The sequence below is a fragment of the Metopolophium dirhodum genome, chromosome 4 (genome assembly GCF_019925205.1).
Source record: "Metopolophium dirhodum isolate CAU chromosome 4, ASM1992520v1, whole genome shotgun sequence".
NCBI lineage: Eukaryota > Metazoa > Arthropoda > Insecta > Hemiptera > Aphididae > Metopolophium > Metopolophium dirhodum.
In genome coordinates, this window is record NC_083563.1 from 35,870,569 (window position 1) to 35,891,917 (window position 21,349).

General features: G+C 33.4%; 1 protein-coding gene across 2 annotated transcripts in view; it reads left to right on the plus strand.

Annotated features, from left to right (window-relative positions):
* The window catches only part of LOC132942371 (transcription factor Ken 1-like), a 47,839-nt gene extending 33,962 nt beyond the window's left edge, over positions 1-13,877 (plus strand). For both annotated transcript variants that reach the window (XM_061010690.1, XM_061010689.1), the window contains exons 4-6: positions 933-1,211; positions 7,021-7,444; positions 11,607-13,877. In XM_061010690.1, coding sequence (XP_060866673.1) covers positions 933-1,211; positions 7,021-7,444; positions 11,607-12,115 — 1,212 coding nt within the window. In that variant the 3' untranslated portion in view covers positions 12,116-13,877. The remainder of the gene's footprint in view (positions 1-932; positions 1,212-7,020; positions 7,445-11,606) is intronic.
* Positions 13,878-21,349: the final 7,472 nt, after the last annotated feature.

Here is a 21,349-nt window from a genome sequence, read left to right on the forward strand (position 1 = left end):
GGCCCGGATTTAAATTCCGTAAAAATCATTAAAAATTGCTTAAGAGGTGGCTACAGTGCATTTGTTGTCACCGCCTTTCATGCGTACGATGACACAGCAAATTTTCGTTCACTAGTTTCAATAGTGTGTTGTTAGTTTTGATATTAGAGTGAATATCACGCCTATAATTCAACTTTTAGGTAAAAACATTATCTGTGCTTAACCGTCGGATTTTATTCGATGTTTTAATTTTCAAGCGAGATATGAACATTTTTCATTTGTGATATTTCACATACCCATAACTCTGAAACCACCGAACAATGATAATTGGTAATTGCGGACAGCATATACATCACAAGTCCTTTAACAGGAAATAATCACATGATCTAGTTATATTACTATATAGCTAGGAGTCTGCCGTACGGGCTGGTCTGACGCCGCGACTTTAGCGAGCGCCTCACAAAATAATAATAATCAATAAATTAATAATAATATTGATCGATATTGCCGAGAATAAAATGTGGACAGATAAAATATACAAACATTATAAATATTGGAAAACAGTTTTTTTTACAGACATTTAAAATGTTGATGAGTAGTGAAATTTCACGGTATACCCTTGCCACTTAACTCCCGTCATTAATATACACTATACTAGTGAAATATTATATTTTCAATAAATAATATACCTACTTCAACCTTTTTTCAGAGAATTATTTCGATTTAGCTTGTAAAATAAAAATAGAAAACATATAGCTAGACGTTGTTATTAACTCTTTCTTAAAAAAAAATTACAAAATCCAGATTTTTTCAAAAACGTATTTAATATTTATGATACGCGGACAGCATTTAATGTTACCAAACGACGCAATGAGCATTCGGTCAACTATTATGAAATGATGATCACTCGATAACTTACCTGTATAATATATTGTTTTTCATATTATGTGTAGTTCGAGGAAAGCCATCGGAAATTGAGGCGGCGAAGCAGTTCACCGTTCGACGACTACGCCCACCACCATGAACGTGACTACCACCACAACGGTTTCCAACCGTTTCCGAAACGTGAACCGCACTGGGTCGAAACCGAATACCGAAGTTCGCAGCTTCAATACAGCTGCGAGGTGAACTTACCGTACATGGACCCCGCGGAACCAAACTTAGATCCCGAGACCGAAGAGACGAACGACTCAGACAGTAAGGACGCGAGGCTGAACCCCGCCGACTACGTGGTACGCATAATAATATAATATTACATTAGAATATATTTTATGAGGAGGATTCTACTAATTCCCACATACTAAGCTATTCCTTCAAGCTGTTTGTGGATAAGTCGCATCCCAAAAAGAGTTCAGGCTAGTTGGGTCGAACTCGAGCATACGTCTTTAAAGTGACCTTTTTGGTTTACACTCGTGTCCCCGTATCTAAATTCATAATAAATTCACAAATTTATTTATCTATATTATTGAAACGATAAGATAAATTTGTTTATTTCATTACTTATTCCATAACAATGGCATCAAATCATTTAATCATTTGGAAACATGCGTCCAAAACTCCCAGTCGCAAATAATTTGGCAAATAAATGTTCTAACCAAAATGCGTTATTTGTGACGCAAATAACACGTAATTTATCTCCATTTCATACTATGCAATTCCCAACGAATTGCAACAAGCAATGAAAACGGTCTATATAATATACATGTATACTTATATCAGTTATATGTATATATTTGTATGCGACCAAACGCGTAGTCGATTCTTCGTGCTCTGTGACGGTGCAGGTTTCGACATTTCTGTTCCGCTAATTATCTCGTGGATGCCGATTATATGGGATAGCATAATAGGGAGTACTTCAATACTCGTTAGGGCGGTCTTTATATATCGTTGTATTGAATGCGTTTTTATTATCTCATCGCTGCGCATCCGAAAATTGACCAGGGACGCAAAATAATGTATGCATTATATAGGTACTGCAGCATTATTAAGGCGAACGTTAGAACTAAGAAGTGCGACCTCGTTCGACTTATTGTGTGGTGACGCGAAACTATTTTGAAAATTTGAAATGTTCGCGAATATTGTCCCACCTCAAATTTGGAACGTTTTTGTAATAAACTGTAATGCTGTCACAAGTTTCTGCAAGTGTTCCGTAATTGATTTATACGATTTATTGGTACCTAACTATATATTACTAAAGTCTGTGTAAATACACGTTTCTTCACACGGAAACCACTGATTTCATAACAACCACTAATTAACATTATTAAAATAACTTTATCACGTCGGCGCCATTCAATTCCCGACTTGCGTCAACTCTATATTTACCCTAACAGACAAAAAAATATTATAACCAGTGACCAGTCTCAAATTTTGAATTGTAAAAATTCTCCATTCTGCTTCCAAAAATATTGCTTAAACAATTCAAAACACCAGAAGTGGAACGTTATTACAACATATTTGATTGATCTTTTGCAAACTTAAATTCGTCGATCTTCCCGGGATGATTTTATCCTATTTCGAAAAATTGAATGAGACGATAAAGAATTCTTGAAAGTGTATTACATTTTATTAGGTATATTTACCTACTATTGTATCCCACCGCTGTTTGAGACATTTAATAAATGATCATTGCCACCATCCAGTCGTTTCCGATTTCCAATCAACTAAATCTGTATAAAGATCTGATCACTCCCGTTTAGTTCCCGTTCGCACCCATATTTCTGCAATTCATACAATTCTGTAGTAAACGGGTGGGCGATATATATGGACATATGGCGTAATAACATGTATTGTATATATGTATGACGTATAACAGTAGCTTTAAAATTTTACGAAATGTGCACGTCATATATGATATATATATTGTTGATTAGTATAAAAATATTTTAATACGATTTACTACGATTTCACGGTACTTGTTGTTTGAAAAAAGAGAATCAAACGAAAACGTGTCGGACTTGTGTGAATATTATCTCGTAATATATTATTGACTTCTTGTGTATCTACTGTCTAGGAATTATAGTAATTATTCAAGTGTAGCATGGGTCGTAAACAAATATATTGTGTAAAACAAAAATATTGAACACAATTACAGTATTATAATATTATAGTAATAGAGTCCGTTTTAAAGAATAATTTGTCTTCATCTCGACCAAAATAATTATAACATTGTAACTTGATACCTTTCACGATTCGATAATTTGTATGCACACGAGTTGTGCGCATTTATGGCAAACTTACATGGTAAAATAAATATGAACGAATCGATTGTGACTCATCCAAAGTATAATAAATTCCATAGGACCATATTATAATGGACCATCAATAAATTAAATCTGTAAAACAAACCGAAAAATCCCCAAAAATATGTTAAGCTATACACTTTATTATATCTTAAAATATGTTAAGGTGATCGGTGGCGGACAGTTTTTAAGGAGTTCGAATTTGGCAATTTTAAAACTGCACGCATACGGGTCTTGTAAATGTGTGCGTAGTAAGTGATCATTAGTGTGTGTGTGAATGTGTGTAAAATAAATAATTGGAGCGTTTTCGCACGAGCATGAACAAGTCACTGGCTTGGCGTTTCCTGCGTGAACGGTACACAATTTATGCTCATTCGTATGTACTTCCTACCGATTGACCCAATGATGCGATAATTTTTCAGAAAACTGATCTGAATACGTTACAATGTCCACTTGAGATCGGTCAGTCTATATTTTAAGATTTTTGGCTTAAAATCCGAATAATCAACGTTTGAAAATTTCTATATTTCAAAATATTCAAACTAAATTTATAGTTATTGGTGGGGGGGGGGGGGAGTTGAAATTGGGAAAAGTGGACTGACCGATCACAAGTATTAACGAATTGAAATCAGTTTTAAAAAAAGGTGGATAAGTGGATGTCGCTCTGCTGTACGGTAGGTTACAAGTGGGTCACTGTAATGGATGGTGTTAAATTTGAATTCAATGATATAATATCATTGTATAAGAAAAACGATTCTGAGCGAAAACGGTCAGTCACCCTATGATATTACCAAGTATATTTGATGATATTATTGTGAATAAAGTAATTTATATATAACCTATTAACGTGGAGCCTTGTTTTAAATTTTCAATCCTTAGCCATAAAAGTTAAACATTTTATAAATTTTTAACCACAAAATAATTAATAAATTATAAATTTGATAAATGTTGTCAAAATTTGAACTTTAAATGCTTATAAAAAAAAATTGTGCAAATGTATTTTTAATATTTTTCAACTGCTATTAAAACGATATATCAGGAGTCTAATATTAAATTTTCACGCTTTTTTACCCAACAAATAAAAATTTATTGATATTTATAGAAAAAAAAACTAAAAAAATTGAAAACTGACAATGTCCGTAAACAGCTCAAATAGAGTCAAAATATTTTCAAAATTGTATGGTGTATAGAAAATGCTAATATAAACATTCAGTGAAATTTTCAAGTATCTACAGTCATTCGTTTTTTAATTACAATAAAATAAAAAAATCGTTACATGAGAAATCGAGTAAATATCAAATGTTGTAAAAATATAAATTTCAGACGCTCATAAAAATTTAATTTAAGTTTCTTCTAGACATTTTTTTTTTGATAAAGGTAGACAAACTTATGAGTAATCTTATATTACATTTTCAAATCTTAGATTTAAAAAGAAAAATTTTTATGAATTCTCATCAAAATAATTTGCTATTTTTCGTGATTTTTCCGTATTTTGTCAAAATTTGAACTTTAAATGCTTATAATTAAAAACTGTGACTAAGGATTTTTAATTTTTTTCATCTGCCTTTGAAACAATAAACTAGGAGCCTTCTATTAAATTTTCAAGCTTTTTAATCAACAGATAAAATTTTATTGATATTTATAGAAAAAAAACTAAAAAAATTGAAAACTGACAATGGCTGTAAACAGCTCAAAAAGAGTCAAAATATTTGGAAAATTTTATGGTGTATAGAAAATGCTAATATAAACAACTAGTGAAAATTTCATGCATCTACGGTCATTTGTTTTAGAATTACACCAATAACCAAAATCGATTTTGTTAAAAATCGATTTTGCGTAAAAATTCCCGTTTTTCCTTAATTTTTCTTTTGTTTTTCACATCGCTTTTGAAAACTACTGGGAAATTAAAATTTTGACCTCCCCAATGCACCAACGATATTCACTTTCCCATCGAACAAGATACTGAAGTCGAAAATCGAAGCATTATTTCGACTACTTATCGTGTACACAGACACAAAAATAAAAAAATAAAAAAAAAAATAAAAAAAAAAATAAAAAAAAAAACACACATCATTGTAAAATCAATACATTCATCGTTTCACTCAGAATCTAAAATTATTATCGCGTTACTAGGTTGATCAGGATGATGGAATAAAAATTGGTATGATTTAGCAGAAATAACTGTCCGCCACCGATCCCCTTAATTGAAATACATTTTATAAATTGTTGTTTTTAAACATGTATAACATACCTACTATTAGTATACAATTTTTACTCTTGACTATAGTATAATCAAGATTTTCTTTTAAAGTAAGTTAAATCATCTTTTAGATCATTTTAGCTTTGGTATGTACTAAATTGGTATGCATTAAAAAATTAAATACCTATACTGCCAAATATTTATAAAACGAAAAAAAATGTAAATAACATAATTATTATAACGTAAGAAATTTGGTGGTGCATCAAGGATTTTCTTGGGAAGTGTCATCCATACAACAAGGATACACTGACATTTTATCCCTACAATACTACAAAATAATAAATATTTCTAATTTTAATTTTAATTTTATGCCTTACTCTCAGGATGAAATTATGTGCATCGTATTAGTGCTAATATCTGTAATGTTGTATACGTGACAGAGTCCAGCAAAAACAAACAATAACGCGATACGGAAAACGATTATAATAATATATATTATAATACAATAGGGTGCGGGTTTCTTGTTCCGGTACATACATAGCGTCCCCTCGTATACTCCACTGCCCACTCACGTCTGTTACAGATACAGCCACTAATATCGTCGTTTTCATGACATTCGGGTTAGGTTATTAATGTTTTTAAATGGTATAACACCTTTTATGTCGTCAAAAAAAAATATTCTACATTTAAAAAAATAAAATTATAACTTATTGATCATTATAGTTACATAATAATACATCATTACCTATATGTATTACAACATTATTTTTTATTAAAAATAAATAAGGTATTCGTGAAATGTGAAGGAAAACTGGTTGGACACGTTAAGCGATTGAGTAAAAAATACATGGGTAATAAAATAAAACATAAATTGTTTTTGTAAAATATAAAACATACATAATAATATGCATAAAGATATAAACAAATTAAGAAATATGGGTTGTTTCCTAAAATTAACCTAACGCGCAAAAATATGCATTTTACATGTTTATATCCAAACTCGTCATTGTTAAAAATTCTTAGTCCCTAATTCCTAGTTTGGTGGTCTGCTATAAATCGAGAGTACCTATATAGAAATTAATATGCAACTTCTACAACTTCCAAGCCACCCTACTTATAACGAACGTGAGTCTTAATGCCACAGTAGCATATAAGTTTCAGCGCGAGATCGATTCGTTTCGGTTGGCCTTCATTTCAGGATAAAATAAAATCCTCACTTGCATTTAAAAGTATATAGGCATATATACCTAACCTTTATGAAGGATGGGTATTACAACTTTAAGAGTAGATAATAATACTAAATAATAATAATAATAATAATAATAATAATCTTACCTATGACCCGTGACAGATCTAGGAATTAGAAGAACCCCCTGCCCACTTCAAGTTAGACCCTTGTGGGCTAGACACAAAATAATATCTGCAGTTAGAGACTAAAGTACTGCACATTTTTATAAATTAACTTTTATAAATCTTTACCTGCTACGCGTTTATTGAAATTACGTTTTTTCTACCCTAAACCAACTCACCATGAAGGAAATACCTATATATTTTTCTTTGTCAAAGATTTTTTTTTTGATCACGAATCGTTCTGTGCAGGTGACTCCGAGGAAACGAAAGAAACAGCCCGGGTTTCAGAACTCTCCAGCCCAGAATCCGCCGTTCGTGCCCATGTACTTCCACGAGATGGCGTTCAGGCACCAGAAGATCACGCAGTCGCTCAGCTCATTCGTGCACCACCCATTCGGGTCCACGGCACAACAACCGCTGACCCTGCCACGGACCACTGACGACGGTGGCCGGGACACGCCACCGTCCAGGACACCCATCTACATGGGTCGGTCCAGATCTCAGGACTCCGGCGTGTACAGACCGCCACCGCCACCACCGCCCCCACTGCACCCACCACCTCCGCCACCGCCGGACAACGACTGCAGTCCGCCGCCGCCGTCAGGGCAACCAACGCAGTCTTCATCGTTCGGTGGTTTCCCTGAGAACGGGTCACCCTGGAAACCATCGTCCGGTACGTATATCGATATGACAATAGTATTTGGTACCTACTACCCCTATTAATATATATATGTATATAACAGAGGATTGCACCTACCTATACGTTTGTCTTGAACGAATTATGAGAAACTGAGGCGAGTGGTAAACATGGCATGGTAACCGTATAATATAATGGTTACAGTTTTATTGATAGTTCGACCCAGTTGGTCGTAATTTACCGTTTGCAGATCCTATTGCTTGCATTTAGTACATCGGCATATCCGTGCCTTTATTATCCAACGGGTTATTAGGAAACGAAACGGTCTTTAGGAACGAAAAGAACCGCGTTACTCTTTCAAGTTGGATCCCCGTGGGGGTAGATACAAAATATCATTTAAAGTTGTCGAATAAATATCTTTACATTTTTATTTACATTAGAAATTATAGAAACGAGAGAGAGGTATATTTATTTGATTTCCCCGCGCCATTCCTGTATTTTTTCGTCGATGTATTCTGTTACGTTCGTATTCGTCGTGTTTATAAGAAATGTGCAGAAGAATATTTTTTTTAACTACACCAAATCCACACGAATCCGTACAGCTATCTACGGTGCTCATTACGTTCGTTTGGTTATCAACAGACCCAACACGAGTCTTACAATATTAACGGGTTATCGTGCATGTTTATTTCGTCGAAAAAATATTAATCGATCAAAAAACGTTCTCGTATATTATAGTATACCTACTAATGAGAGCGAAGCATTACATTATGTTATAATATATAGTGTGCGTGTTAATGGCACGTTTAACCAACAATATCGTATACGCATATATATGTATAATGTATATTTTAGTCTCTCACCAAGTGGTGTTTCGAAATTCAAAAACTTTGGCGCGCACCGAGAGGTTTCGGCAAGGCGTAATTAAAACGGGAGTCGGCACGAAGAAAGTTTTCAAACGTTTGTGTTATTCCGTGTATAAAGCAGCCCTCCCCATCCCCGTCTATGATTACACAACTTTGGGACAATATAATATAATAATAATAATAATAATAATAATACAACCCCATAAACGCGCGCGTAGAGTGCACGGTCCGATATTATATAATATGATGTAAGTGTTTTGTTAAGTATTTTATACAAGTTCAATAGGGTGTAATCATAATGATATTTCAATACGGATAGAGATAGTAGCGTGTTGGTTTGGTTTTTATCGTTTTTTTTTTTTTTTCGGATATAAAAGAAATCATTTGGTTGTAGATAGTGGGATAATTCAATAAGTCCTACAGGATACGGGATACGTCCAAACATATTCATAATGACCAGTAAATTTAAGTCCCTATACTCTATGTATAGGTCGTCCATGTCGTCCCAAGGCCAAATTGTAACAATAATATAATATTATGGTGTATCAAAATCGTGGGCAAGAACGATAGCTACAACTCGCTAGCAGCTGCAGAACTTTGAAAACAAATCAACTTTTCGACCGAAATAACATACCCTTCGTCTTGGACTATACCGAAGGCATTTCGACCTTTCATTCGGTTGCATCACTTTGTTACTGTAAGGGACGCCCATTGGTCTAAAATATCTAATACGTGTGCATAATATTTTTAAATTTTTTTTAAAAATTAGGTAATCACTGTGCTGTATAAAACAGTAAAAGTCGAGTGTAATTCATCATTGAATATATACATTGTAATGTATGTGTTCAATTTTAATTCAACGATAAATCATTGTATACGATGAAAAACGATTCTGAGCGAAGTTGATATAAATTTTTTAGCAATTATTTAAAAAATAATATAAACGTTTTAACAATTAATTTTCGTTTTTTTTTTTGTCTTAGATTATTTATAAAGTATTGCGAATTTACAATTTTGACTTTCCAAAAGTATCCATCTAGATCCAATTTTCTACCGGTAACTTCCTGTGGAAGTTAGACGATCAGAGCATTTTTTTCATCGAGACAAAGTGTTTACAGGCAAAAAAACTATACATCATTGTAAAATTAATTTATTCATCGCTCCAATCACAGTATAAAATAAATTTTTAAAGTAAACAATTGATTTAATTTACTGTACAAATGTATACTAGACATAAAAAATCATTATACGATCATCGTCGTAAATTATTACAACGTAGTTTTGAGTGTTTTGACATAAATATTATATGCCCCATACTCTACGTGTTGATATTTCTGGTTATCGTGTGACTAAGATAAATCACTAGACCACAAGAAAACCTAACCTCGCCTAACCGGATATCGAACCCATTAACGGCCGGCGTGTACCATACTCTTAATGATCAGTCGCGACAATCCACGCACATCACACGCGAGATCGCCGCGGTTAAATGTCTCAGGAAACAGGGATATTTAATTTTCAATTCTCCGTGCATTTTACGACGAGTCGTTAAACTAAAAACAAAAAACAAAAAAAAAATCGTTACCTACTCGCCAATAATTGTTCATACACAGCTCTCGTCTTAATAACCCCACATGTGCGCTTGCTGCCACGAGACTCGTAGACATCCAGCCGGATTCGTTCAGCCAGACGACGGAGGTGTTGTGTGGTTGCGTGTCTGCGTACGTATAAGTAGAGAATTTTATCATCGATTCGCGCTACCGTCAACTTCGTGGAGAGTGATAATAATTACGGTTTGGGGCCGTTTGTAACGCGTCCCCCGCGTTGTTGTTCCAGCTTTTTGTCGTGGCCCGTCCATACCGCGATGATGCAATATAACACATGATATGATTATATCGCTGTCGAATTGATAACAGTAATTTACAATCATATTTTTGAGTCGAGCCGCACACACTAGTATCGTGGCTCGCCTGGCTCGATAACAATAATGTCATTGGTGTGCACGCGTTAAGAGAGTGCTCTCTACACCTGCATTCGTTTTCTCGCATAACATGGCAAATTGTACGCTCGACGGATCACGTTTAGCTCTGTTAGTTTAACAACTAGAGTGAATTGACCTCTTATAAAATGTACAGGTAAGATTAATAATAACTAGTGAACCTTGTAGGTATTTTTTTTAGATTTTAATTTTAAAACAAGTTATGAGTATTTTCAAATTTTAAAATGCTCGTAATTTGCTTTAAAATTAAAATCTAGAAAAAAAAACCCATAAGGTTCACTAGTTATTATTAATCTCACCTTTAAATTGTATTAGATGTCAATTCACTGTAATTTTAAAACTAACAGAGCTAAAAGTCATCTGCTGAGCGTACAATTCGCTAAGTAATGCGTTTGTAAACTCATGCAGGTGTTGTAGCAAATGTGGAGTCGGTGCAATAATCATAGTAAACACATATGATAACTATAATATAGTGCTGTCTGATGAAAACATTTACAATAATAATATGGTATATTATTATTGTTCATAAATGCCCAAAATATTAACGTCAAAAATCGACCGTCACTTACACATTTTATCGTATTCATAATATTATAATAATTATTACAATCAGATTACAATTTATAATGTTGTATAAGTATTGCTCAACGATAATGGCACAAAAAGACTGAAACATCATTTTATAATGTTGTATAATAATATGACACGTTTAAATCAGGATTTATCAATTAAAAAAAAAAAAAAAAGATTTGACTAGTATTTCGGTGTTATATTGCGGCGTATCGAGTACACAATATCCGTTTGAATTGCTACACTCATTTTTCAAGTAGCAATATTTAAAATAATTACAACACTGCATATCTTTGCAATGACGATATTATTTTTTTACTGCAATTACTTTTTTATATGACGATAATATGTGTTTTTAATTTCGTAATCAGAGTCAGAATCCCTTTATTGAAAAATTCCGATATTGATAAATACCGAATATCGAATGCACACAATAGGAAATAATAATAATAATAATCAGCATTCAAAGTTTGCGCGTGGATACGAGAATAGTAAGACGGTAAAAGGTTAAGAGGTACCCCGCGAAAGCTTAGGGCGTGATGATGTGACATACTATGGCCATAAATCGAACAGATCGCCGCTGTCTGTACAGCAACCAATATTGTTAAAGACTTCCGGCGATGTCCGAGCGGACGATGTTGAAATATTTTTCGGAATGTTTTGAATCGCTCGTCGTGCTCAATCGTCTTCGCTTGTTATATAAATTGTAATTTGACGTAATAATAGTTAACATAATACCAACCTTTTGTTTTCCTCTCCGCAGACGTGAAACCGATAACGCTGCAGCCGTGTACGGCGTCGTCCGAGTCGGCGGCGGAAGTGCAGCACCACCACCAGCCGCACCAGCCACACCAGCACAGCTCGCCGGCGTCTGCGGCCGGACCGGCGTCCGCGGCGTCGTCGTCCGACACGGAAGACAAGTCGTCCGGCTGTGTGGGCGGCGCGGGCCGCGAGTACAAGTGCACGTACTGCGGCAAGCAGTTCGGCATGAGCTGGAACCTGAAAACGCACCTCCGCGTGCACACGGGCGAGAAGCCGTTCGCGTGCCGCCTGTGCGTGGCCATGTTCAAGCAGAAGGCTCACCTGCTCAAGCACCTGTGCTCGGTGCACAGGAACGTGATATCGCCCGGCACCAGCGCCGCCGACCAGGAGACGGCGGCCGCGTTCAACTGCTGCTTCTGTCAGATGACGTTCGACACGCTCCAGCAGCTGGTCCGCCACTTCTCCGGGCCGCACAACAACCTGCTGCTCACCAAGAACCTGAACGCCTGACGCGCTGACCACCAACCACCACCAACCTAACTTTGTTCTCTCCGGGTGGCTATGTCCTGTCTCGCCGATTTTTCTAACATTAATCATACATTACTGTGTAATACGTTTTTCTGTGGATAAGACGCGTGTACCTCTGTTATACAGCATTTTTTTTTTTTATCATTATTATTATTATTATGTACAAAAAAAAACCGTTTTTCGTAATTTTTACCAGCTGTTATCGTATTATTATTATTATTATTATTATTATTATTATTATCATTGTTACTGTTCTCGTCGTTGTTATTGTTAGACTTCAGAGCGTACAAATATTCGTCCGGACGGCTGTTTTCAGCCGGTCATGATCTGTTTTGTACTTTTGGCGTGTGACGCCACACCATCGCCACTCACCCACGCCACCGTTGGCATCATTCGTTTAGGGGCGCGTTTATATACATTCCAACGTGTCTCGCAAACCTATTATAAAATATAATATCTTAACTCAGTGTAATATGTCATACTCCCTTCGTCGGAGGAGTCGTGATAAAAAACTTCGAAAAATTCAAGACGTTGTCCAAAAGTGTTCATCATATTATAATTTATAGCGAACGTTTTCTGATTGTATAATTATTATTGTATATACTTCCTACGTGTTACTAATATTTATATAGAGTTAAATCGCGAGCTCCGAATCACGTATATTCGTCGTAGGTACTTACGCATTCCAGTCGCAATGGAGTTCGAAAAAAATCAACAACAATGACAACAACGACGATGACAACGATTTTGTTATGCCGACGTGTGAAATTCGCGTGACTAAATACTAAATGTATAGATACTTAATTCATAGGGAAAATTAAGATCTCTAGAAATGAATAATATGAGCGGTATATATGCCTACGTTTAAGTTAAAATAGAATAATTATTATGAAAAACTACGTCCTAAATCGATCGTTACCTTTATGTTTATAAAACAATAGTTTTTTTTTTTTTTTTTTTTAATAATAGTGTAACATTTTAACAAAATATTAAAATAATATCGAATGACCTATGTGCGCGCAAATGCGTGTACTGCAAAGATTTGACGGTGTTACGCGTTCAGACTGTTGTCGAATCTCAGCGATACACTCCGCGCAAAGTGTTCTCGGACCGTTCGTTCGACTCTGTTCGGTCCACGGCCACTCCGACGATCGCCACGTCATTCACGTGATATCGACAAAATATTACGTTCACAGCGCACTTCCAAACGGGCTTTCGAACTTGGCCGTGTGCGAGATGATATTTTATGGGAGTCGGACGCGATCTCGGTGCAGGTGTCGTCCGTGCCAAATCGATATAATATGGATACTTATTTAATTTTAGGCGCTTGGCATGTGACGAATGCCAAACGAAACTTGTACATATAGAGTAGAGTGATGTCGTGTATCGTGAATATACGCGAAGTGTTTCGTACACAGTATTGTGTTTTTGCGAACGAAAAATACCATGTACATAAATTCCAGTAGTGTTACGGTATTAATAATAGTGAATAGCAATAATAATATCATGTGTTGTAATATTATGTACATTGCACAATATGTATAAATTAAAACGCGTATTAATATTATAATATAGTGACGCGTGATCGAAACTAGTCATAATTTATTCGCCAAGATATATGTGTACGAAATGTAAAAACAATAAAATATTGTGTGTAAATGTGTGTACTACCTGAATACAACACCAACCGTGTCTGTAAATATAATGTATAATGAATAAACGGTTTACTAAAACTTTTACTTTACCGGTGTCGTTTTCAATTCGCTGCAACCGTAGATATAACGGGCACGGGCATAATCTCGACGGCTTGGCAGATACGCGATGGCATAGCATTATTAATGCCGACGCGTCTCTGCAGAATTTCGGCGTGGACAACTTTCAACAGCGCGATGAACAATATTATTTCGAAACGGTTTCGAAGGCATTCGCGTGTGCCGAAGGATCGATTCGACGTCAGTACCACTCTCGACCTGTAGTCTACGATATTATTATAAGTCTAACCTAACCGGATTTATATTCTCTTAAAATACCTTAAATATGATGCTAATATTCTCGAAAAAACCTTAAAATATTCTCATTATATTCTCTTAAAAATTTAAAAAATATGCTAAAATATGCAAAATACACAAAAATAATCAATAAACATCATTATATTTACTTTAATATGCATTTAAAATTTTTTTTTTCAATTTTGTATTAATAGTGAGTTAATTATTAGGTATTTTAAGTTTCGTATTCTAATGGAATATTATTGCCCTTTAGTAAGAGTTGGAAATAATAAAAAAAAAAATTGTTAATGTTCAAAAAAATTGTTCTGGGTACCGTAATATTAAAATAAAAAATAAATACAAATTTTTTCTCACAATTTACGAAATATTCCAAAATATGCTAAATGAGTTAAATATTCTCTAACCCATAAAATATTCTCAAATATGCAAAAAAAACTTTTTTCTATGCATTCAGAATTGAACAAATCATCCACATTTTTTACTCTCATAAGACTGCATAGACCCAGTAACGATATGTAAAAACATATAAATCCGGTCTTTACATTTATAACACGCGGATCGATTAATTCGGGATTTAAGTTTCCGACGACGACGACTATTTGAAAATTATCATCAAATAACAGAAATGACTATGCGTAATAAATATGGCTGTTGCTCCGTCGTACAACATGATAATATGATATATTATTATAAAGCAAGTAATATCGTTATCATTGTTCTAATATTATAATTTATTCAAACGCCACCGCCGCCGTTTTTCCTCTGATCCTGACCTCGTCAACGCCTTTGCGTCGTTGGTATCGACGACTCGTAGAAAACAGATGTAAATACGAGGCGTATTGTTCGTCGCAATAATATGCATAGCGTTGTGTAAAATTTGGAATGTTGTGCGTACAAAGAATAGGCGTTGAGTCGTTATTTTGATAACGATAATATTATTACGACGACGGCTGCGAACACGTCATAGTATAATAATGAGTTGACGGGACGCCGATTGTACGATGGTTGTCTCCTGTCACTATAAATTATAATATTATAATACGTACACTACAAACTATAGTAATAGTGTAGCACATACTGTGCCTACTGACATTTAGAAACCGATCGCGCTCGCGGTATTATGGTCTTAAAACAAAATTGCCAATAACTCTACGTTTGTTATGAAATCTCGATATCGGCGCGCTGATGTTTTTCAATAGTTATCACAACGTTTCGATCGAGTCGAATGAATTTGCGACTAATCAACAGTATAGTCAACAGTCCGCACAAAGTGTTAATTCCGCGCGAATACAACTGTCACTGCCACAATAAATTATGCACAATGCCTGCAGTTATCAAAACATAGATGACAAAAGTATTCAAATATTAAACGTGACCAACGAATAAAACTGGACTTTTGTCTTTTGCACTGTTGAATAAATAACACGAGTACGATATTATGTTATTGTACTCCTCCTCCTCCGCGTCGCTATAAATGTTCCTTTCACAGCATTCATAAAACAGTCATAAGCTGTCAATGTTCTGAATAATTGTAAAACATTCGCCCACTCCGAGACCACCCGTTTATAATAATGTATTGAATGAATCAATTTATAATACTTAAATATTATACACAATGGTACAATGCACGCTGTATGATATTTATACCGCACACGTTGCCAAAAGTATTCAATGGTGTGAACTTCCAATATAGGAGGTATAGGTTATAAAAAAAAACTGAGAGTAATAATCCACCGTGTTGCAAATAATGAAAAGTAGAGATCAAGTGTGGAATATATATCTTTACTAGTGTACGATGGTTTCTAACTGTCGTTTATGGGCGATAGGTGATAGAATATTTCTATGCAAAATTATATATTTATTTACTACAATTTTATTATATGAAAACAAAACGACGTTCATTAACAGTTAATTAATAATATTGTATATTATGGAATGGACTAAATGGACTACTCCTATATTCCATGTCCTAACGAACTAAAAAATATGCTCAAAATTATGTGCGTACTATATGCACCAAAAATCTAAATATTTCCTAAAAATGTAAGTTATGTATAATAAAAATGATCTTATATCTTTGAGAAAAAATTATTTTCACATGATACGTTGCATGATTGTCACTCACATTTTATTCCCATCGATAATCGTAATTCAATGTGGTAGATCACAGCAACAGTTTTATCGATTACCTATAGATATAACAAATATTAGTAAAAATGAATACATCAAAAATATAGAATGTATAAATACATTATTTTGGTTAAAATATATAAAAATGATTATTGTTAAAACCAAAATACATAATATTTGGCAACAAAACTGAAATGTGCATTTAATAGGCGAAATATGACCTTAAATACCTTACAAATTTAAATTTGTTATATCTGCACTCAAATTTAAAAATGTGAAAAGAAACAAAAATAATATGCATTAAAAAAAAAAAAAAATGTTCGTATTTCAATTCACAACACCGTGAAACGTATGTTGTGCTTACTTAGCATTTAATATGATCAGCCGTAAAAAAATATACAAATGCATACAAATTCGCATAATGAACCATGCCTTTTCCAACACATTCCAAACAATACGTACACATTTATAATGAATACAAAGTAAAACGTGAAGGTGAGTTGGAACAGAAAATATACATTAAAAGTCAAATATGTAATTCGCGTGCATTACACTAAATTATGCGAGTAGTAGGTCGCATACTTTACCGGTACCATAGCACCTACTTGTATTTGCTGATCTTTAATTTAATACAATATATTAATCTTTCTCCGTAAACCGCATTAAAGCAAGTCCATATTATGTCCATGAAAACATAAACATAAATACACTTCATGAGTAAATAGAGTATTTACATCGACGATATAATATTATGGTGTAGAGTCGTAAACCATACAACGCAATAGATAATAATACTAATAACAGTTCTAAATTGTAATTTATAACTAATGGCGGACATCAATCAAAGTACGTCTGGATTGTACTGATAGCAACATTTTGTATGATTATATTTTTTTGAGTTCTATCAGTGAGCATAGTGATGTATAGTGATAGGTAAATATAATAATACACACAATGCATAATATTACTTTAAAGCTGCAGTCGTGGTGCGTCGTCGACTGTTGAATACATGGTGGAAACACCCAGGGACGCAAATGACAAACAACCGAAAATCGATGTTTTGCACTTATTATAATATGAAACGACCACTCCAGAAGCACGCGTATAATATTTCGAGTATGTACAAACAATATTGTATATTATAATGTAGGTACATTCACATAATATTATTATTCTCAACTGTATAAATAGGTAGCACTATTATATTATGGTATGTGGCCTAACTTTTCACCATACTGTTTGACTATACGATTAATATAATTTAGAAAATCATGTGGGTCTAATGATTACCACTAGATTACCCGAAAATTCAATTCGTAATCAATTTTTAAAAAAATATATAAAAAATTTCAATAGAATCCAGTGTAATCTATCTGTATAAATAATTAACTACTATTAATTACCTACTATAAATTAAAACTATCTAATATTCAAGTTAACTTTAATTCTAATATAATATCCCAATGGAATAAATAAATGCTCGAGATTACGCAAGGAATTTTATGCTTTTAAATGTTTTAAAAGGTTTTAAATGAACTAAAATTTTAATGAAATTCAAGATTTGCATGATAAATGGAGAAAACTTGTTTTAGGGTTTTACCCACCCTGTATATAATGGAGAGAGATTAAAAATTTAATTTTAGTCAATCCATTTGAAAATGTTTAGTACGCGTTTTTATTATTGTACTTTATAACGGTTATTAACATTATGTTATCTACTTTAAAATATACATAATATTTAACTTTATAATTTAAATATAAATATGTAAATGAAAATAATATTTATAATGTTTTCAAAATTAATTTTTTTTTTCTTTAATGAATAACTAAATTATCCATAGACCAAAGTAATTTAAACGTCGGTCCTTTCCATCACAATGTTTGGGCACCACTGTAGTTCATATTATAATATTACATCTGTGATTAGCTATAACAATGTTGAATACCAGAATACGCCAAAAAGATATTCCTCGGCGCAGGCATGTACCTATATTGCCTACCCATTGCGCCGTGTAACACAATGTGTGTTCGAAAAATAACCATAAAATCGTAACATTTTTAATCTAAAACTGCATAATGTCACAAAAAAATATTATTTGTTCCAAGTAAAAAACTCCCAAATGAATAACTACATAGTAAATTAAGATATATTAGGTTTTTAAAATCATGCTTATAGGTACCTATGATTCGTAGTATATGAATAATATAATACAAATAAAAAGATAATGAGTAACAACTTACAATCCATATTACTTTCGTACTTCCATACGAATACAAAAAAAATAAACTATTCAATATATTACAGGGTTGCTGACCTAATTTTCTCACCCTAATTATCCAAATAATCTAAATACGTACCGGACCCCCGAGACGTCGAGTGGCTGTTATAGCGCAGTAGTTGTATGTTAACGACTACCCACGTGTTATTGCTATTTGCTCTTCAAAAATAACACACGCACAACGGGTAATAAGATGAAAAAAAAATGCTCGAATAGATGATAAAACGAGTCCACAATGTATAAATGCGATACCAATAAAAGTCGTTTTAATCGTGAGTAGTGACTACGCCAACCACGACAATGCACTGCACTTTTTTTTATTACCACCTCGGATGGGCAAAGGATAAGGAATAAAAAAACCTTCAAAAGAAAGGAAACGAGAAAAGGCAAACTAGAAACGCTTTTATTTTGTCCCAACCCCACCTCTCCTGCCATGACAGCACGGACTGTATACGATTTACCCTATATAACCCAAGACCGATTCTTTATAATAATATACGATGCGCGTGCGCTTGTTTTTACGAGTCTTTGGAATTATTCTTCTCCGAGGCGTCCATAAATGGTTATATAGTCCATCTTCCTGTATACATAACATTAGGTGAGTTTTTTTCAAACTTATGTACTGGACAATTTTTACGTCATAACCTATTTTACATACCAAAACCTATGATTTTTATATAATTATTAAATTATCGAATGTTAAACTTACATAGCGTATAATTGATTAGAATATGTATTAGCATAATCAATTTCGGTATATTTTTCCTTCAAGATCTACTAATGTCTAATACTATTATATCAAAATATTGGCTATATCTGAACTTTAATATTCTTTTAAATATATACATACTAGGGTTTGTTTTTCAAACTATTGTTTTAAATAATTGAATTTCTGAAATTAAAAAAAAACTAAATCAAGTCATAGGTATAATATTAATGTATTTATTTGGTATGTACTACAAACATTATGCGGACATGAATATCCCATGACCAATATACTGTCTACTATAGAAGTTTCAACTATCATCCAAGTATTTCGATTTTGAATATTCACATTAATTCTACCTCTTTTTCATAATTTGTATATTTTATGGCGTATTTACCGAAATGTAAATCCTTTTAAAGAAAACTATGAAAAAATCCAACAATAATAATAGGTAAAAGAAGATATTAATTAAAATGTATTTAACCAATATTTTGATTTATTCTTCAATTAATTTTTTGTAATATTCTGTACACTTGGGGGAAAAGAAGATAAGTCAAAAAATACGGCTTTACGAGATTATGTCCCAAATATATAAAGAAAAAATATTTTTACATTAAGAGTGAAATAAAAATTGATTAACAATTATCGTTAAAAAGATGAATATTATAATAGGGAAACTTGTATAGTTATTGGCACCATAAGAATTCGTTTTTGCTTGTTATTGGCACCTAACCTGCTCTACTTTATGAAAGAAAAATGTTTCCGCGTCATGCAGGGAGGTTATAATAATATTTAACCTAAATTGTATGTTTCGTAAGGACCATGGTATAAATTTTAGTGTCTGGTTGTAAAGGGGATACGCCCAACACTTTCGGGGATTTTCACTTTACCACCAGCCGGACGGAAAAAGGTCTCTTTCCAACGCTTCAACCGTCATCGAAAACTACAATTTCGGTGCAGTCATGACAAAAATATTATTACGAGTGAGGTATCTGCCATGTTGGTATCAGGTTTATGACGGCATTTTCAGCTGATAACCAAATGCTAGGTATAGGGATTATTATTATTATTATTATTTATTTATTGTTGTTTTTGTATTACTGTATTAAGTTTCACTTCATCCACGCGTAAGCACTACACGCACCAGTTTTTCTATTTCCTTCAGATTCGATAGTTATTGAGAATCGACTATTCGGCTGTATTACTTATATATAAAAATCAAATGTTGCCATGTGAATTTAGTATCCATATTTTAATTAGTTTGTATTTTGTATAAACTATGAGATTTTTGCAATTTATAATACTAAGTGGTGTGTTTTTTAATAGATCTAGCCTTATTTTAACAAAATATTTTATGGATTTTACGTGTTGATTCAACCTAAGTTTCTGATTAACCTAACCTATAGGTACTATTAAAATTTTTTTTCATTTTCGTGTGTCAGGAAAAAAAACCAATATATTTTCATACTCAAAAAACGTTAATGTAACCATCACAATCTTTCTGCATGTAGTTAATATGAAGTACCCAACTATGAAGTTTCATGCACAAAATATGTGTAATTTTAAACTGCAGCTACTGCAGGAGGATTATAACTCTGTGTTATAAAACTATTATTATAGCTAGGTAGGCACGTAACGAAATTCTACAAACAATAGTAAGTTATTATACTTCGTACATGATCATCTATAACAGTACGATTTTGATGGATATTACACGAGTGATCGGTGTCGGCACATTTCTCGATTGGTTAGGTAACGACTTTCTGCCATATTGTGATAGTATTATTAACAGACTTAATACAATTATTGTTCGTAATGTATGGCTAAGTATATATGTAGGTATTTGTACAATTGAGGTGAAACGTTTGTGCAATACTGCCTCGAGCGTTGTGTCAATGTGTCATGATCTCATCATGACTCATGCGTATATAATTCGACATAGCTGATATACATTGTGTTTCGGCTGTTTTTCTCGTACATCCATAGAAACCGAAAAGTATACTTCAACACTAAACTTGTGCCACTTGCACGGTTTTTTTTCAAAATACAATTATGATTTATGATGCATTTATGATGTTGATATGAAATCTAT